This window comes from Panthera onca, chromosome C1 (genome assembly GCF_046562875.1).
Source record: "Panthera onca isolate mPanOnc1 chromosome C1, mPanOnc1 haplotype 2, whole genome shotgun sequence".
Lineage (NCBI taxonomy): Eukaryota > Metazoa > Chordata > Mammalia > Carnivora > Felidae > Panthera > Panthera onca.
The window spans coordinates 94539034-94556251 of record NC_138346.1 but is presented as its reverse complement, the minus strand read 5'-3'; the positions used below and the strand labels follow the sequence as shown (position 1 = coordinate 94556251).

General features: G+C 38.8%; 1 protein-coding gene across 3 annotated transcripts in view; it reads left to right on the top strand.

The window, feature by feature from the left end:
- The first annotated feature begins 839 nt into the window (after positions 1–839).
- The window catches only part of UBXN4 (UBX domain protein 4), a 44495-nt gene continuing 28116 nt past the window's right edge, over positions 840–17218 (top strand). Inside the window, exons 1-5 of one of the 3 annotated variants that reach the window (XM_078451344.2) lie at positions 840–1082; positions 10098–10200; positions 13711–13739; positions 14241–14359; positions 14959–15133. In XM_078451344.2, the coding sequence (XP_078307470.1) occupies positions 10121–10200; positions 13711–13739; positions 14241–14359; positions 14959–15133 (403 nt within the window). In that variant the 5' untranslated portion in view covers positions 840–1082; positions 10098–10120. Of the gene's footprint in view, positions 1096–8120; positions 8202–10097; positions 10201–13710; positions 13740–14240; positions 14360–14958; positions 15134–17218 lie in introns of those variants that run through there. The other 2 variants (XM_078451342.2, XM_078451343.2) reach the window with 2 other exon arrangements.

Below are 17218 nucleotides of genomic sequence, written 5' to 3'. Positions count from 1 at the left end.
TTAATGGCAAACAACCACAAGACGCCATATCTTGATTATAGAACATTCTCACATAAAATTGTAAACAAAAGCATTATCTATCCTCTTTTGTATTACCATGGAAAGTAGCTGGAAAATGAATCATATATTCTGTGCTTTTAAGTTACTTCAGAAAGCAGCTGTGGCAATAGCATAGCCAGTGTTCTGAGGTTTTGGAACGCTCTCTGGCCAACGACTAAGAAATTGCTGGACGCCTGCATTCTACCAGCACCTCCCCTCAGGTACAACGGCTGTATGGCCGTTGAGGTTTTTACCCTGTCTCTTCAGGGTTGGGCTGGTAAGTTCAGCAGAAGTCAAAGCCTTGCTGTAAATCCCTACAAAGTCCACGTAGGTCCATACAGAAAAACACCTTCCCGTATCACACAATGACCACTAATTATAAAAATTACACCGTCCACAATTAGGGTTCCACTCGGGGCGGGGACGACTTCCTCCATATTTAAGGTCTCAGTGAGGTGGTGATTAGCATCTTCACGACAGTGAGCACCACTTCTTCTCCTCCCCTTTCCCAGATTGGAAAAAGGCTCTCACTGCTGTCCCCTTTAGCCGTGCCCCGGAAACCACCGTTACATTTTCCAATTATGAAGAAAAACAAGCCTACGAAGACTACAATTCCCGTCATGCCTCTTGTAGGCGCCGTCAACGCGCCGTAGCGGTTAGTCATCTTTCCCACTTCCGGAATTGCAGGGTCTGAGGCCTAGCGGTCGCGCGCACGCACCTTTTTGCCAACAAGACAAGGCACTCGGGCCCTGTGCCGACGGCGACGTGTGGCGTCACGTGGCGCAGGGTGCGCCTGGTCCGCGCGCTTGCGCGCGTCCCAGGGGACCGCTGACGGGCTAGCGTGCTTGCGCGGAGGCGGGGGACGGAGCAGCTGAGGCTGCGGGGGCCCCGGGGCCAGACGAAAGAGAGGGCGGGGCCAGCTCCCTGACCGCGGCGACAACACACCGAACAAGCGCCTGGGCCCGAGGAGAGCGATGTTGTGGTTCCAGGGCGCCATTCCGGCCGCCATCGCGTCGGCCAAGAGGAGCGGAGCGGTCTTCGTGGTATTCGTGGCAGGTGAAGGGGGCGGGGGCCCGAGTTGTGGCCGGACACCCCTCCGGCCTACCTCCAATCCTAGGGTTCCCCAGCCTTTCCTCCGTGCTCTCGACAGGCCCTGGCTGCCGTGCCTGTTTTCTCAGCGCCTCCCCCTTCCGTTTGGGGCACGCCGGGCCTGGCTAGGCCTCCAGCTCCTGCTTCTCCCGGCACCCCGGCCGGAGGCACCGTCCCCGCCTCGCCCCCAAAACGCGCTGAGCCCCGCCCACAGCTCTGCGCGGGTCTCTGCAGCCCACCCTCGCTGCGCCTCTCGCCGCGCCCCCTGACGAGTTGGCGCAGATAGACCCCAGCACCTCCCTCTCGGGCACCCTGGGACCCCTCTCTGTCACCTAGGACCCACTTCGGGATGCTTCAACGCTTGTGTAGTTACTAAGTGTTCAGGTGGGAATAGAGAGACAGGCCTTTCGACAGGCATTTGGGTTCGTAATTAATTGTGGACTGTCAGGAAGAAAGCTGTGTCATCGGTAAGCAACAAAGAGAAGCCACCTGATGTTCTCGGTTACTGGCGGTCGTACGCTCCTGAGACGCAAACTTTTGAGCTTTACATAGGTTGGATTTTTTTTTTTTTTTTAATGATAATAGGGGGAGAGAGTCTAATGTGGAATATTTGGTTTGTTGCAAGTTGATTTTTTTTGTACCATTTGTTTAGAATAAGTAGATGTTTGGTGCTTGGTTCGTCTAATATCCACAGTTTCGAGAACGTGAGCTAACTCATTTATCATGTGTTACTCTGGGTTATTTTGCTCAGTATATTATTACTACCCTATTTTATTACAGAAATCTTCTAGATTTACAGTAAACCTATGCCTTTGTGGTTTTGCTGATTCTCATTACATGAATCAAGTTAGTGTTTGTGACCATTTGAACTATATTATTTTAACTATTTGTGTTTAATAACGGTATGCTCAAATTATTAACTTATGACTTGGAGAGACTAGATAATAGCTCTATAACTTGATGCAGCACAATAAAGAACAAAGGCTAAAATATGAATTTCACTTAACATTAAATTTGAAATTTATAATTGTTTTAAATTATGCCAGATTTTTAGCTTAGTGGTGTTAATTAGAAGAGTTTGAGTAGTTTATATCCTCTTATGCAGTTTTAGAGTTTATAGTCTACATACATAAGTGCTGTGATACTGTAAGGAAAAAAAGTGGATGAAAAAGGAAAGAAGAATTAAATGATACTTAGCTGTGCTTATTAAGAGTACAGTAATAGTTTTGGGGTGCCTGGGTGGCTCAGTCACTTAAGTGTCAGACTCTTGATTTTGACCCAAGTGGTGATCTCAGGGTCGGTGGGATCCAGCCCCAAGTCAGGGTCTGTGCTGACAGCACGGGGATTCTGTCTCTCTCTCTCTCCCTCTCTCTCTCTCCCTCTCTCTCCCTCTCTCCCCCCCTCCGTCCCTCTCTCCCTCTCCCCCCCTCTCTCCTTCCCTCCCTCTCCCCCCTCTCTCCTTCCCTCCCTCTCCCCCCCTCTCTCCTTCCCTCCCTCTCCCCCCCTCTCTCCTTCCCTCCCTCTCCCCCCCTCTCTCCTTCCCTCCCTCTCCCCCCCCTCTCCTTCCCTCCCTCTCCCCCCCTCTCTCCTTCCCTCCCTCTCTCCCCCTCTCCTTCCCTCCCTCTCTCCCCCTCTCCTTCCCTCCCTCTCTCCCCCTCCCCCACTCATGCTCTTTTTCTCTCTGTCAAAATAAACTTGTTTTAAAAAGTGTACATTAATAGTTTTATGACATTTAAGTTGTGTTTTTCACATAAAATCTGTTGATTTTTGTGTAAGTAGAATAGGTTTTATTTTACCCATTTTATAGATGAGGAAATATATGTCCACAGTGGTGAAGTGACATGGGTCACATAGCAGGGTCACAAAAAATATTTCTATCTTGTCCTGACAAATTTTTTTAGCAGCTTCAAAAAAAGTCTTATTTTTTTTTGTTGTTTATTTATTTATTTTGAGAGAGGGAGCAGGGGAGGACCAGAGAGAGAAGGGGAAAGAGAGAATCCTAAGTGGGCTCCAACTCCCAAACCTCGGGATCATGACCTGAGCTGAAGTCGGTCCCTTAACCGACTAAGCCATCCCGGTGCCCCAAAAATCTTTTATTTCTTGAGAAAAACTGAACAACTGTACACTTCATGTATTATTGAAATTGGTGTCATAGTCAGGAAATTTAGGATTATGGTAGTCATTTTTTAAACAAACACAATTGAAGATGTCTAAATGTTTCTAGGAGGCACTTTTGGGTTAATCAGTTAATTTGAAATAAATGCTAGATTTAATAAACAAACATATGGAAACAGTAGTGCTAAATATTACAATAGTAAAATAAAGTTAGAGATCTTTGGGGCTTTGTGTGTAAATATACATTCTTCAATTAACTTTTTACTGATGAGCATGTGTTACATACTTTTAGGATATCAACGACTCTGATGAATGTTTCTTGAATGTTTTCAGGAAGACCATTAGTCTGTCAAAGGAGTTTGTCCCTTGACCCGTTCAAAATACTGTTGGCTTTTGTAGAGTTTTAGAAAGTTAATCTCCAACACTAGGCAGAATTAGTTTCACTCCAGGAATACATAGACAGGGGTCATGAAACTCCCAACACTTACATGTTGCCTAGAGCTTTGTTCATAACATCAAAGGATATAACCAGAACTCATGATTTTCTTAGGTGGGAGACCTCAACAACAATAAACCAACTTAGTAGAAAATTAAAAAGATGTCTTTATGGCTGAAAGAAGTGGTCTTAAGGGTATACTTTGGTTCATGTAAACCCCTCAAGTGGGAAGCACTTTAGGCAAGTTCTTTATATTTAGTGAAATTTTCATGGATGAATTAAAGAAAATTGTGGGATTGAGACTGGAGAGATTACTACCAGTTCAGACAAGAGCAAGTATTTTCCAAGTATTATGACTATGCAAATTGAAAGTAATAAAACTGAAAAAGATTTTGATTTTATTCTTGGGAAGGTAGAATATTCTGACAAGGATCCTGAAGCAAAGGTGTCAGTTCACAGAGTAGTGTTGCTAGTGGGCTAAAATTTTCATGATAGACACTATTTACTGCCTTTTTTGGTTAAAATAGACCACAAAAGCTTTTAGATTTTGACTAGTTGATGTTTTCTGGGTTGGAATTCCTGGCTGTACTAGGAAAACACACAATTGAAGATGTCTAAATGTTCCTAGGAGGCACTTTTGGGCTAATCAGTTAATTTGAAGTAAATGCTAGATTTAATTAACAAACATATGGAAACAGTAGTACTAATTATTACAATAGTAAAATAAAGTTAGAGATCTCTTTGTTTCTGAGATTGTATTTTTTTTTTTTAGATTTTTTTATTTTTAAGTAATCTCTACACCCAGGTGGGACTTGAATTCACAACCTCAAGATCAAGAGCCACATGCTCTACCAACTGAGCCAGCCAGGCACCCTTGTATTGTTCTTTTCAAGTGCTTTTATTTTGGATACTGCTGAATACTACCATGGATACAGCGTTTTTTGCTAAAATTTTAGGCTGATCTAACTCCATAGCATGGTTTATATACTTCTTAATAATAAGAAACTAAAGATACTGAAGTTGGCAATTAATAATCTTGCTCCGTAGAGTTAATATAGTTCTTAGTGAGTTAAGTAATTCCATTCATCCTTACATCTCTGTTAGTCAAGCAGCTGTTGCTGCCACTAGGCTGAATGATGGACAGACATTGCTAGTGGGGATGTGATATTTGGGACCCTACCTACATGGTACAACATAATGAAAAGTACCAATCTCAGAAGTAGCAAGCGAATCTATACTTGTAGCTACCCACTTGACATCCCCACTTAGATGCCTCACAGGATTCTCAAGCTTAAAAGTATATTTACTGCCTGAACCTGTTTTTCTCCCCGCCCCAGTTTTCTACATTTTAGTAAATGACACCACTTTTACATCCAGGTGGATAAACCGAAGTGTGGAGTCACCTTTGACTCTCAACTCTTTAGTCTCCTGTCTGGCTTTCCCTTTTGTTCATGACATTCCCAGTCACACAGACCTTTTCCTACACATAAAATCCGGCTTAGTGAACTCTGCATGGCTTAATTTTTTCATCCTTTAGGTCTTACCTTAAATGTTGCCCCAGAGAAGCCTTCCCTGACCAATCTAAAAGGGTCTTACTATTTTCTTTCCTAGATCTGTTCTTTTTTTAACAGTATTTATTACTATAATTATAATTGTTTACTAAACAAGTATTTTTTTTAATTTTAATTTTTTTAAGTTTATTTATTTTGAGAGAGAGACAGCATGAGTGGGGGAGGGGCAGAGAGAGAAGAAAACAGAATCTCAAGCAGGCTTCACACTGTCAGCACAGAGCCTGATGCAAGGCTCGAACTCATGAAGCTGTGAGATCATGACCCGAGCCGAAACTGAGTGGGATGCTTAACCAACTCAGCCACCCAGGCACGCCAACAAGTACATTTTTGTACTGTTAGATTTTTAAGCTCCAGGGCAAACAATGTTTCCTTTGTTTCACATTTAGATTATAGCCAACGCCTAGGACAATAAGAATGGAATAAAATAGTGAACGTATGAAAGAATGAATGAAAAGGATCTCTCATGCCTCACAGCCTTCTCTAAGACATGTTTGTAGTAAGAATGTTGCCATATAGTTATTTTCTAGGTTGATAATTTTGTCATTTACTTGGAATTTTACATTTCCTCACCCCATAGTGTTTGAAGATGTGCTCTGAATGATGTCACTACAAATGATAATTTTCCCAGTTTGCTTCCTCAATATCTGGAAGACTGTTACTGGCATTCTTTTTAGTCCTAGTCTGTAGATGCATTCTAGTCCCTGTTTACTTTTCCATGACCAGATTTCTCAAGCTCCTGTTCCTAGATCCCATTTCACGTAGAATATACTCAAATGTGCAGCATTAGTCAATTATTGTAGGTATGCCAGGATACTTACTGTACCAGAAATTTAGCTGTTTGTTCCACAAAACACTTATTGAGGCCCTGCTGTATCCCAAGTACTTGACATATGCCAAGTTGTATTGGAGGCATTTGAATTATGTTAGTAAATAAAAGGAAAACAATCCTTGCCCTCTTGGAACCTGCATTCTAGTTGAGGGAAACAGACAGTAAACATAATAAGTAAAACACATAGTTTATCAGAAGGTAATAAGTATTACAGGGAAAAAGAGACCAGGAAATTAGGGAGCTTTGGGAATGTTTGAAGGCTGTCATTTTATTTAATTTATTATTATTATTTTATTTATTTATTTAAAAAAAATTTTTTTAACGTTTTATTTATTTTTGAGACAGGGAGAGACAGAGCATGAACAGGGGAGGGTCAGAGAGAGGGCGACACAGAATCTGAAACAGGCTCCAGGCTCTGAGCTGTCAGCACAGAGCCCAACGCGGGACTCGAACTCCCGGACCACGAGATCATGACCTGAGCCGAAGTCGGGTGCTTAACCGACTAAGCCACCCAGGCGCCCCATTATTATTATTTTAAAGTAAACTCTAGGCCCAGTGTGGGGCTTGAATTCATGACCCTGAGATCAAGAGTTGCATGCTCTGTTGACTGAGCCAACCAGGAGCCCATAAAAGCTGTCATGTTTTGTTTTGTTTTGTTTTTTTAAAGTAGGCTCTATGCCCAATGTGGGTCTTGAACTCATGACCGTGAGATCAAGAGTCATGTGCTCCACCAGCTAAACCAGTCAGGCACCCCTAAAAGCTGTCATTTTATTATTTTTTACTTTATTTTATTTTATTTTATTTTATTTTATTTTTTTAATGTTTATTTTTGAGAGAGAGAGAGAGACAGAGCACGAGCAGGGGAGGGGCAGAGAGAGGAAGACACAGAATCTGAAGCAGACTCCAGGCTCTGAGCTGTCAGCACAGAGCCTGACATGGGGCTTGAACTTACGGACCACGAGATCATGACCTGGGCTGAAGTCGGACATTTTACTGAGTCACCCAGGGGCCCCTATTATTTTTTATTTAAAAAAAATTTAAATTTATTTTGAGAGAGAGCATGAGCTGGGGAGGGGCAGAGAGCGAGAGGGAGAGAGAGAATCCCAAGCAGGCTTAACTCTCAGTGCAGAGCTGGACACAGGGCTCCATCTCACGACCAAAAGGTCATGACCTGAGCCAGTATCAAGAGTTGGACACTTAACCATATGAGCCATCCAGATACCCTAAGGCTGTCATTTTAAAGTATGAGTAGGGAAAGCTTTATTGAGAAGATAATATTTGAACAGAGACTTAAGAGGGTTGAGCATTAACCATGTAAATATCTGAGGGAAGAACATTCTAGGCAGAGGAAACAACTAGTACAAAGACCTTAGAGTGTTTTTTATATTAGCAGAATAGGAAGAAAGTGAAGACAAATGAGGTCACAGAGGTAACTGGAGGCATGAGGCCATTTGCAGGGACTTTGGCTTTTACTTGGAGGGAAATTGGGAGCCATTATAGGATTTTGAGCAGAGGATTGATATGATCTGAAATTTTTAACAAAAGTTTCTGTGTTAAGAATAGACTGAGCAGCTTTGCCACATCTACTGCAGTCAGCAGACTGTCGACATTCCAGAAAATGTCGGCATCCACTCTGAAAGGATGCACAGTTATTGTGAAAGGCCCCAGAGGAACCCTGCGAAGGGACTTCAGTCACATCAGTGTAGAACTCTGTCTCTTTGAAAAGAAAAAGAAGAGGGTCCATGTTGACAAATGGTGGGGAAATAGAAAAAATCTGGCTACTGTTTGCGCTCTCTGTAGTCATTTACAGAACATGGTCCGGGGGACGGGAGTGGGGTGCCTGGCTGGCTCAGGTGGTAGAGCAGGTGACTGTTGACCTGGGGTCGTAAGTTCAAGCCCCGTGTTGGGCATAGAAATTACTTCAAAAAGAAAAAAAAAAACATGATGAAGGAGGCTACACTGGGCTTCTGTTACCAGTTCTGTATATGCTCACTTCCCCATCAATGTTGTTTTTCAGGAGAATTGTTCTCTTTTTGAAATCTGTAATTTCTTGGGTGAAAAATAAATCTGTAGGATTTGGCTGAGTCTGGCATTGCTTGTTCAGTATCTCAGGTTCAGAAAGGTGAGTTAATTCTCAAAGGAAATGACATTGAACTTGTATCAAACTAGCTGCTTTGATTCAGCAAGTCACAACAGTTAAAAAACAAGGATATCAGAAAATTTTTGAAGGTTATCTACATTTATGAAAAAGGAACAGTTCAGGCTGATGAATAAGATCTCAGTTGTCTAGTTATAGAAACAGAAAGATGCCAGATGATTTTTCAGGCTTATTTGTGATATTTTAAAGGTGCAGTAAAGGTTGTATTGATTTTTTGGGGGAAAAAAAAGGAATAGATTGAACAGGGAGATCAGTTTGGAGGCTGTTGTAATCATCTAGGTGATATGTATAGCTTAAATCAGGGTGGTGGCAGTGAAAGTGGAAAGAAATAGTTACATTCTAGATATATTTTGGAGATAGAGTCAACTGAAGTCAAGGATAAGTAAAATTTTGGGCCTAAAAACTGAAGGGATGGAGATACCTTAAATAGTTAACCAACGTGAGGAATGCTGAGGGTGGATTAAATTGGGGAAAGGCTGCACTTGGGAAGAAAACAGCTTACAGAAGAATAGAGAATTATCTCATTTTTGTAAAACAAAACAAAAAAAAAAAAATGTGGCCTGGGAACTTTTTAAATCTGTAAGTTGGCAGAGGTTGTTCACCTGAAAGTGCTTGAGAAAGCACTTTGCTTAATCTCGGAAAGATTTCATCTGACTTAGGTAAGTTTTTGTCTGCCCACCACTAAGTGGTTATGTCAAAATCTAGATATTACAAGTCTAAAATGGAAGCAGTGGCTTGACAGGTATAACATAAAACATTTTGTCACTGAAGTGTGATGTACGGTATATTAAGTAAGATTAAGTGAGCAGCTCAGTGCATTTTTACTATTAAAACACTTGTAACTCTCATCCAGATAAGATGTATTTCCAGCACCCCCAGAAGGCTCCTTCATGCTCTTTCCCAGTCAGTAGCACCGCCATCCAGGTAGCCACTGTGCTGAATTCTGTCACTATAGATTAGTTTTGGGTCAGCATAACTTTTATAATTATCATACCTAAAATAAAAGGCAAGTCCCAAACCACAAATAGAATTGCATCAGCATCTATCTACCTTGGGGAAATTCTGGAGAGTAATGCTGTGCTGTTGGGGGACATTGAGCTTGACAAAAGTCCTCCATGAAGGAAGAGTGTTGTGCTTTTATTTTCTAAAATCACATGTACGGGGGCGCCTGGGTGGCTCAGTTGTTAAAGTGTCTAACTCTTGATTTTGGCTCAGGTCATGATCCCAGGGTCATGGGATCAAGAGCCCTGTGTAGGGGTCCATGCTGAGTGTCAAGCCTGCTTAAGATTCATTCTCTCTCTCTCCCTCTTTCTCCCTCCCTCTCTCTCCCTTTCTCTCCCTTTCTCTCCCTTTCTCTCCCTTTCTCCCCCTTTCTCCCTTTCTCCCTCTCTCCCTCTCTCCCTCTCTCCCTTTCTCCCTCCCCTTCCCTCTACCCCTCTCCTGCCCCTCACCGATGCATACACACTCTTTGTCTCTCTCAAAAAAAAAAATTACATGTACAAAAGGCAAAATAGCCCCTGTACGTTTCTATTATGACTTCCAATTATTGTGATACTATGTGCATCATACTTTGAATGTCTTCTTTTAGAAAATACAGTACTTTGTAAAATCTAGATAGTGTCATTCTTTTTCATTATGTCTTATTACTTTTTTTTTTTCTTAGCAGCCTGAGCTGTTTTTCATTACTTTTATAATGTTAGCAATGCCATAGTCATGCTCTTCATTTTATGGGAAAGTTTTTGTTTTTAAATTTGATAGAAAATAGTATTTGTGCAATTATATTTTATTTGAAATTCCACATTCTGGGGGAAAAGAATCAGCTGATACTGGCCTTATAAATATCCTTGAAATGTGTTACAGGTGATGATGAGCAGTCAACACAGATGGCTGCAAGTTGGGAAGATGAGAAAGTAACAGAAGCATCTTCAGACAGTTTTGTTGCTATTAAAATCGATACCAAAAGGTTTGCTTATGTGTTAATTTTTTTAAGTATTATAACCGTTGTCTTTTGTTGTGATTTATGGTGATACTCTTAGACTATAAGAATGTTGATTTTTCTCTAAGGCGTATTGGGACCTTAAATTCTGATTGCCATTATCCAAATACATCATGTATCTTACTGAAAAACTCTGAAGTTCTGGTTTACCAAGCAGCTATGTGACATGCACCAGGAATGCAAAAGAACTTGTAAGAACATGGAAGTAACTGTAAATTATATATTGATTATCTCTGAACGGTTGACCACTCTTTTGGGTCCTGTTTTTGGGAATAAGGCTGTTTAATTCAATAGGAATAGTACTTTTTTTTTTAATATGAAATTTATTGTCATATTGGTTTCCATACAACACCCAGTGCTCATCCCAACAGGTGCCTTCCTGAATGCCCATCACCCACTTTCCCCTCCCTCCCACTCCCCATCAACCCTCAGTTTATTCTCCGTTTTTAAGAGTCTCTTATGGTTTTCCTCCCTCCCTCTCTTTTTTTTTTTTCCCCTTCCCCTCCCCCATGGTCTTCTGTTAAGTTTCTCAGGATCCACATAAGAGTGAAAACATGTGGTATGTGTCTTTCTCTGTATGACTTATTTCACTTAGCATAACACTCTCCATTTGCATCCACATTGCTACAAAATGCCATGTTTCATTCTTTCTCATTGCCACATAGTATTCCATTGTATATATAAACCACAGCTTCTTTATCCATTCATCAGTTGATGGACATTTAGTCTCTTTCCATAATTTGGCTATTGTTGAAAGTGCTGCTATAAACATTGGGGTACAAGTGCCCCTATGCATCAGCACTCCTATATCCCTTGGGTAAATTCCTAGCAGTGCTATTGCTGGGTTGTAGGGTAGATCTATTTTTAATTTTTTGAGGAACCTCCACACTGTTTTCCAGAGTGGCTGCACCAATATGCATAGGAGTAAGTACTTTTTAGGTCCTTCAGAGTACCTAATATCCACAAGTATTTTTTGTTAATCCATTCCATCTCTTCCCTTTAAAAATGTTTTGTAGAAAATTTCAGACATACAAAAGTAAGTGAGTAGTGCAGTGAAGTCCCACATACTTGTCAACTACTTTGGTGATTAACTTATAGTCAGTCTTGTTTCAGTCACCCGTTACCACTCATCCCATATAATTTTGAAGCAAATCTCAGTCATCACATCACTTCATCTATATTTTAGTGTGTCTTTAAAAAATAAGTTTTTTAACATGAATTAACATAAATTTAGCATGCAAAAAACTAAATATTTTAACATAACTGTAATACTTCAAAGCAAATAAGTGATAGTTTCTTAATAGCAAATATCCAGCTATTTTTCACATTTTCACTTATCTCATCTATGCCATAGTTGTATTCTTAATTTATTACAGTTTGTTTGGTTCAGGATCTATCAAGGTCCACACATTGTGATGTGTTGATCTTTTTCAAGGCTCTCCCTTGCGCGCGCCCCCCCCCCCCCCCCCCCCGTATGTTTTTTCTTTGTAATTTAGTTTTTGGAGAAACAGGTCATTCGTTCTTTAGTTTCCTGCCATGTGGATTATTGTTGACTGCATCCCTGTTAGTCTCATGTAGTTCATTTCTCTGTCCTCTGTTGCTTGTAAGTCAACAGTTGGATTCAAGTTAGATTTTTTTTTCCATCAAGACTACTTCATAAATGGTGGTATGTCTTCCATTCTTCCATTATGAAAGCATATAATGACCTCTTGTCTTACTTTATGATGTTAGCAGTAGGCATCAATGATCAGCGCCTAGAAACATTAATTTGTTAGCAACTACAAAGTGGTATTCCTTTCATTTTGATATTGATAATATCAGAATGAATCATGTTTGAAAATTATTGCCAAGATTAAAATATTTGGAAATTTACCTGTAAGTTTGTAAATTTTTTAGTAAAAATTTTCCAATATTAAAAATTTCATGAAACAAATCATAGTGGTTTGCCTCAGAGCAGCAGTTATTCAACTATATATTTATTGAGCTATATAATACTTTAAAAAAAAAAGAATCTTACCATTTTAATGTATATCCTGTCATTTATGTTTTCCATTATCTTCCAGTAGCACCAGAAATAGTAGGAGGAATGTAGGGGTATTGGAAATGTGGAAGAAATGAGAAAATCAGAATTCTTGAGGTTATATACAGACTGATGTATCTGGTATTTTTAAAAACAAAAAAAAATTTTTTTTTAAACAAATTTCTAAAAGTAGATGCAGGGATACCTGTGTATAGTGATGGTTGAGTTTTGTTTCATTATAGACTGCCTGATAATAGAATCTAATGTGTCTTTTAAATTATGAATAGTAAATTTTATGTATTGTACAATAATAATGAAATTAATGTTGTAGTAACATTTTAGTGTCTATGAGTTTATGGAGATAGCCTGCATTGAAAATAGATTGGTAGGAAATACATCAGAATTTACATTGGTTATTTCTGGGAAGGTAGGACTTGGTAATTTTTTTCTTTATACTTTTTTATTATATTTTCAGATGTTTTTGTGGTAATCATGCTTTATATTCAGAAAATGGGTGTAAATTTTTGGAAAGATTAATTTGATTCTTGGTATTATTCATTTGCATTGATCAGTATCTCTTACTTGTATCATAACGTTAAGACTCTCCTGTCCCTGTCCCTAACCACCCAGTTTCCTTCTCTGGAGTAACCAAATCAAGAAAACGCATTTTCCTCCCCTTTTTATTTTTATTTTTTTTTTTTTTTAAATTTTTTTTTCAATGTTTTTTATTTATTTTTGGGACAGAGACAGAGCATGAAAGGGGGAGGGGCAGAGAGAGAGGGAGACACAGAATCGGAAACAGGCTCCAGGCTCTGAGCCATCAGCCCAGAGCCCGACGCGGGGCTCGAACTCACGGACCGCGAGATCGTGACCTGGCTGAAGTCGGAGGCTTAACCGACTGCGCCACCCAGGCGCCCCTTCCTCCCCTTTTTAAATTCTTGTTTATTTACTTTTTTTTTTTTTTTTTTACAAAAGTGGTAGCATTTTGACATACTTTTTTGTACCTTTTTAATGATTGCATAATTAGTTTTTACTGGTAGATATTTAGGTTGTTTTGAATCCTTTATTTTTACAAAGTATTATGTTATCATTTGCAGAAGTAAATCATAAGCATTAATATCTTTTGTTACAAGGCAAGATGCTGTATTCAGATACACTTGCTGCTGAGAAAGCATCATGGCAGATACCAGCTTGATTTTTAGCCATCAGATCCAGCCACCAGTTTGTGTGTTGCAAGAATAAGTGGCTCTTTAATCTGAAAATTATAAAACATACCGGGAAAGGTCTGTAAGACAAGAATTGCACTTTTCTCCTTCTAGCTGATGACTATGAAAGGAACTAGTAGTTTCAGAGAAATACTTTTAATTGGTAGAGTAAATTTCTGTAAAAACAACTGGATATTTGGGGGGAAATATTTGAATGCATCTAGTGATTTTCTGTTTGATTTTGTTTTACAGTGAAGCCTGCTTACAATTTTCACAAATCTGTATCCTTTCAATGAAGAATTGGTTTGATAAATATTTTGCTTGAGGATTTACCTTTCTTTTGGTTAATTCACGAAATTTAGAAATTACTCATTTCTATTTAGGAGCTCATGCATTCTTGCTTTGAGGAACTTTATACTACTAAGTGTCCTTTGAGATAATACGTTGTAGCAAATGGGATTATAGGGAGTCTTATTGTCAATATCTGGAAAGCAATATGGAGCAGTTTGGAATGTTAGAAATAATTGTCAAGAGGCAAGATGTAAAATTTACAATAGATGGAATGTAATGGATGTTTCAGATAGGCAGTACAGATAAATCATAAATCAGTTTACTTATCACATGCATGACAAGCATAGTGATACTGTAGTTGAAATTATTTAGTAAACATGTTAGCTGATTACACGGTGAAATTCACAAAGATTTGCTTTGTTATCAGTAGCATTTCATAAAATTATCCCCTTGTTTTTTCACGAATCATTAGACTTAATTAAATTGTACAGATCCTGTAGTGTGTGTTCCATCCAGTTTCTTTATTGGAGACAGTGGAATTCCCTTGGAAGTAATAGCAGGAAGTGTTTCTGCAGATGAACTTGTTACCAGAATTCACAAAGTCCGGCAGGTGAGAAGGAAGAGAATTTATTTATATAAACATGGGAAAATGATATGTCAGAAATTTGACATTAGAATATTTTTGGAGTTGCTCTGTATATTCAGGAACCTGCTATGCCATTAAACTTGAAAGGTAGAAAATACTGTTTTCCTGGATTGGTTTGAAAATAGCATTATGAAGTTATAGGTACCTATGCCTAATGAGTGACTTCTTACTCTCCCTTCTCTTTACACTATTACTTTGTTGCAAAAGAGAGATTGAACATTAAGGTCCCAAACTGTACTGCTTGACACATTTTAAGGAACTTAGTCAATTTGGGCAAATGGCTAATATAGCTTGAAACTTTTTTCCTTCAATTCTAATTGGAAGAAAAATCAACAGTGTTTAAAAACCTTTTTATGCTCTTCTCACATTGTAGTTGAATTCCACAGTGTGATCAGTGTGATTATGCCATGTTTAGGATTATACAATCTGGATCCATCTACTTAGAAAATTTAGTACTTTTCCCTCCTATAGAGACAGTTGACTTACTCATATTTTGGTCTAATCTGCCTTGGTAAATTTAGATTCTTATCTGTTCATTAAATTACAATGTGGTTTCTCCCTAGATGCACTCATTAAAAGGTGAAACATCAGTGGCAAATGGCAGCCCGTCAGAAAGTTCAGTCTCTACTCCATCCACATCATTGGAACCTAACAACACTTCTGAAAACTCTCAGTCCAGAAATGTAGAGCCTTGTGAGATACCACCCACTTCTGATACAAAGTCAGATTCTGCAACAGGTAATTTTTAGTGTACCCTTTTGGGTACAGTAGAAGTATTCCTTTACTTCATTTTATTTTTTTTATTTTTTTTATTTATTATTTTTTTTTTAACGTTTATTTTATTTTTGAGACAGAGAGAGACAGAGCATGAACGGGGGAGGGTCAGAGAGAGGGAGACACAGAATCTGAAACAGGCTCCAGGCTCTGAGTGGTCAGCACAGAGCCCGACGCGGGGCTCGAACTCACGGACCGCGAGATCATGACCTGAGCCGAAGTCGGCTGCTTAACCGACTGAGCCACCCAGGCGCCCCCCTTCACTTCATTTTAAAGGCCTGGAATTAATATCCTTAAAAATAAAAATACTGTGTTTCTTCCCTGTCACATTCATTTAACTTAAAATTTAAAGATTGTCTTAAATATAGGTGTTGGTCATATAGTGGCATTTTTTTTTTTTTTTCTGTCCCTGTGTTCTTAGCAGTTTTACAAATAACTTTCCAGCTAGAGTATTTTGAAAGGTTCAAATGAACTGATGTATTTGGAATTGTTTTTATAACCTATAAGATATGTATACATTTAAAGAATAGTATTTGCATTTTAGAATTAGAATTAAAAGATCATTGTAAAATAGAGCTTGTGGAAATAAGAGATGTGACTACAGTGGGGTTGATAGAGGCAAAAGAGAAATTTTATACTATATAATGGGGATTGTGTTCAGAGTTGTTTGGTGTAATATAGCTTGTATTAGACAGCGTAGCGTTAGATAAGTCAAGAAGTTAACAGATTAGTATCCTAAGAGATGATCCTACTCTAGCATCCCAAATAGCCTCTATTTGATATTTAATGACAGGAAGCTCATTTCCTTGCAAGGAAGCTTATTGTCAAAGCCCTGGTTGTTAGAAAAATTCTTCTTCATATTGAGATGAAATTTGATGCCCTGTAATTTCTCATTAACTTTAGTGCGACTTATGAAGTTAAACATTAACAGGTTTTGAATATTTGAAGAAGAGCTACCAGGTTCTCTATCAGTAGCCACATTTTGAGGTTTTACATCTATAGATCACGCAAATTCTGGATGCCTACAGAACTAGGGGACACTATTGTGAATGTAGCCTGGTTAGCTCTACAGTAGGATACTTACCTTTACATTTACCTGGATATTTATCATTGCCAAATTCTTCATTCCTTTTTGAATATGTTTTCCTCTGGTATCATTTTCTTTCAGCCTGAAAAATTTCCCTTAGCATTTCCTGTTTTACAGGTCTTTTGGCAAAATACTTCTCTTCCTCTCTGAAAAATGAAAGTGTCTGCTTTATCTTCATTCTGGAAGGATATTTTTGCTAGATACAAAATTTGGAGTTTACAGTTGTTGTTTTTTTTTTTTTTTTCCCCAGCACTTTAAAGATCTTCTGGTCTCCATAGTTTTCTGATGAGAAGTTTCTGTCAGCATTGTTTCCCCATATATGGAATGTATTGCTTTTCTCTCTGCCTTCAGGCTTTTCTCTTTGATTTTCATCCATTTGACTATAAAATGCCTAGATGTGTTTTTCTTTGTATTTATTCTGCTTGGGTTTTGCTAAGCTTATATCTCTAAATGTATAACTTTCACTAAATTTGGGGAATTCGGAGCCATTATTTATTCAGATATTTTTCTCTTTTTCTCTTAACTTGCTAGAAATAATTACATGTATGTTAGACTTCTTGATACTATCCCACAGGTTTATTTTTTCTTTTTTTTTCTTTTTTATTCCTCTATTTAGATCGGATAATTTTGTTGATCTCTAAGTTCACTGGCTTCTTTATCATCTCTTTCTGCTCTTGAGCACATCTAGTGAATTTTTATTCTATTCTATATTTATTTTTAAGTAATCTCTACACCCATTGTGGGGCTTAACCATAGAACCCTGATATCAAGAGTCATAAGTGAGCCAGGCAGGTGCCCTAGTAAATTTTTATTTTATATAAAATTAGGTAATATATTTATACTCTTTTCTTTAAGTTAACCATTTTTTAGTAGATTTTTTAGAGCAGTTTTAGGTTTACAGGAAAATTAAGAGGAAGGTACAGATTTTGTGTATACCTCCTGCCCCACTGTCTACATCCCCC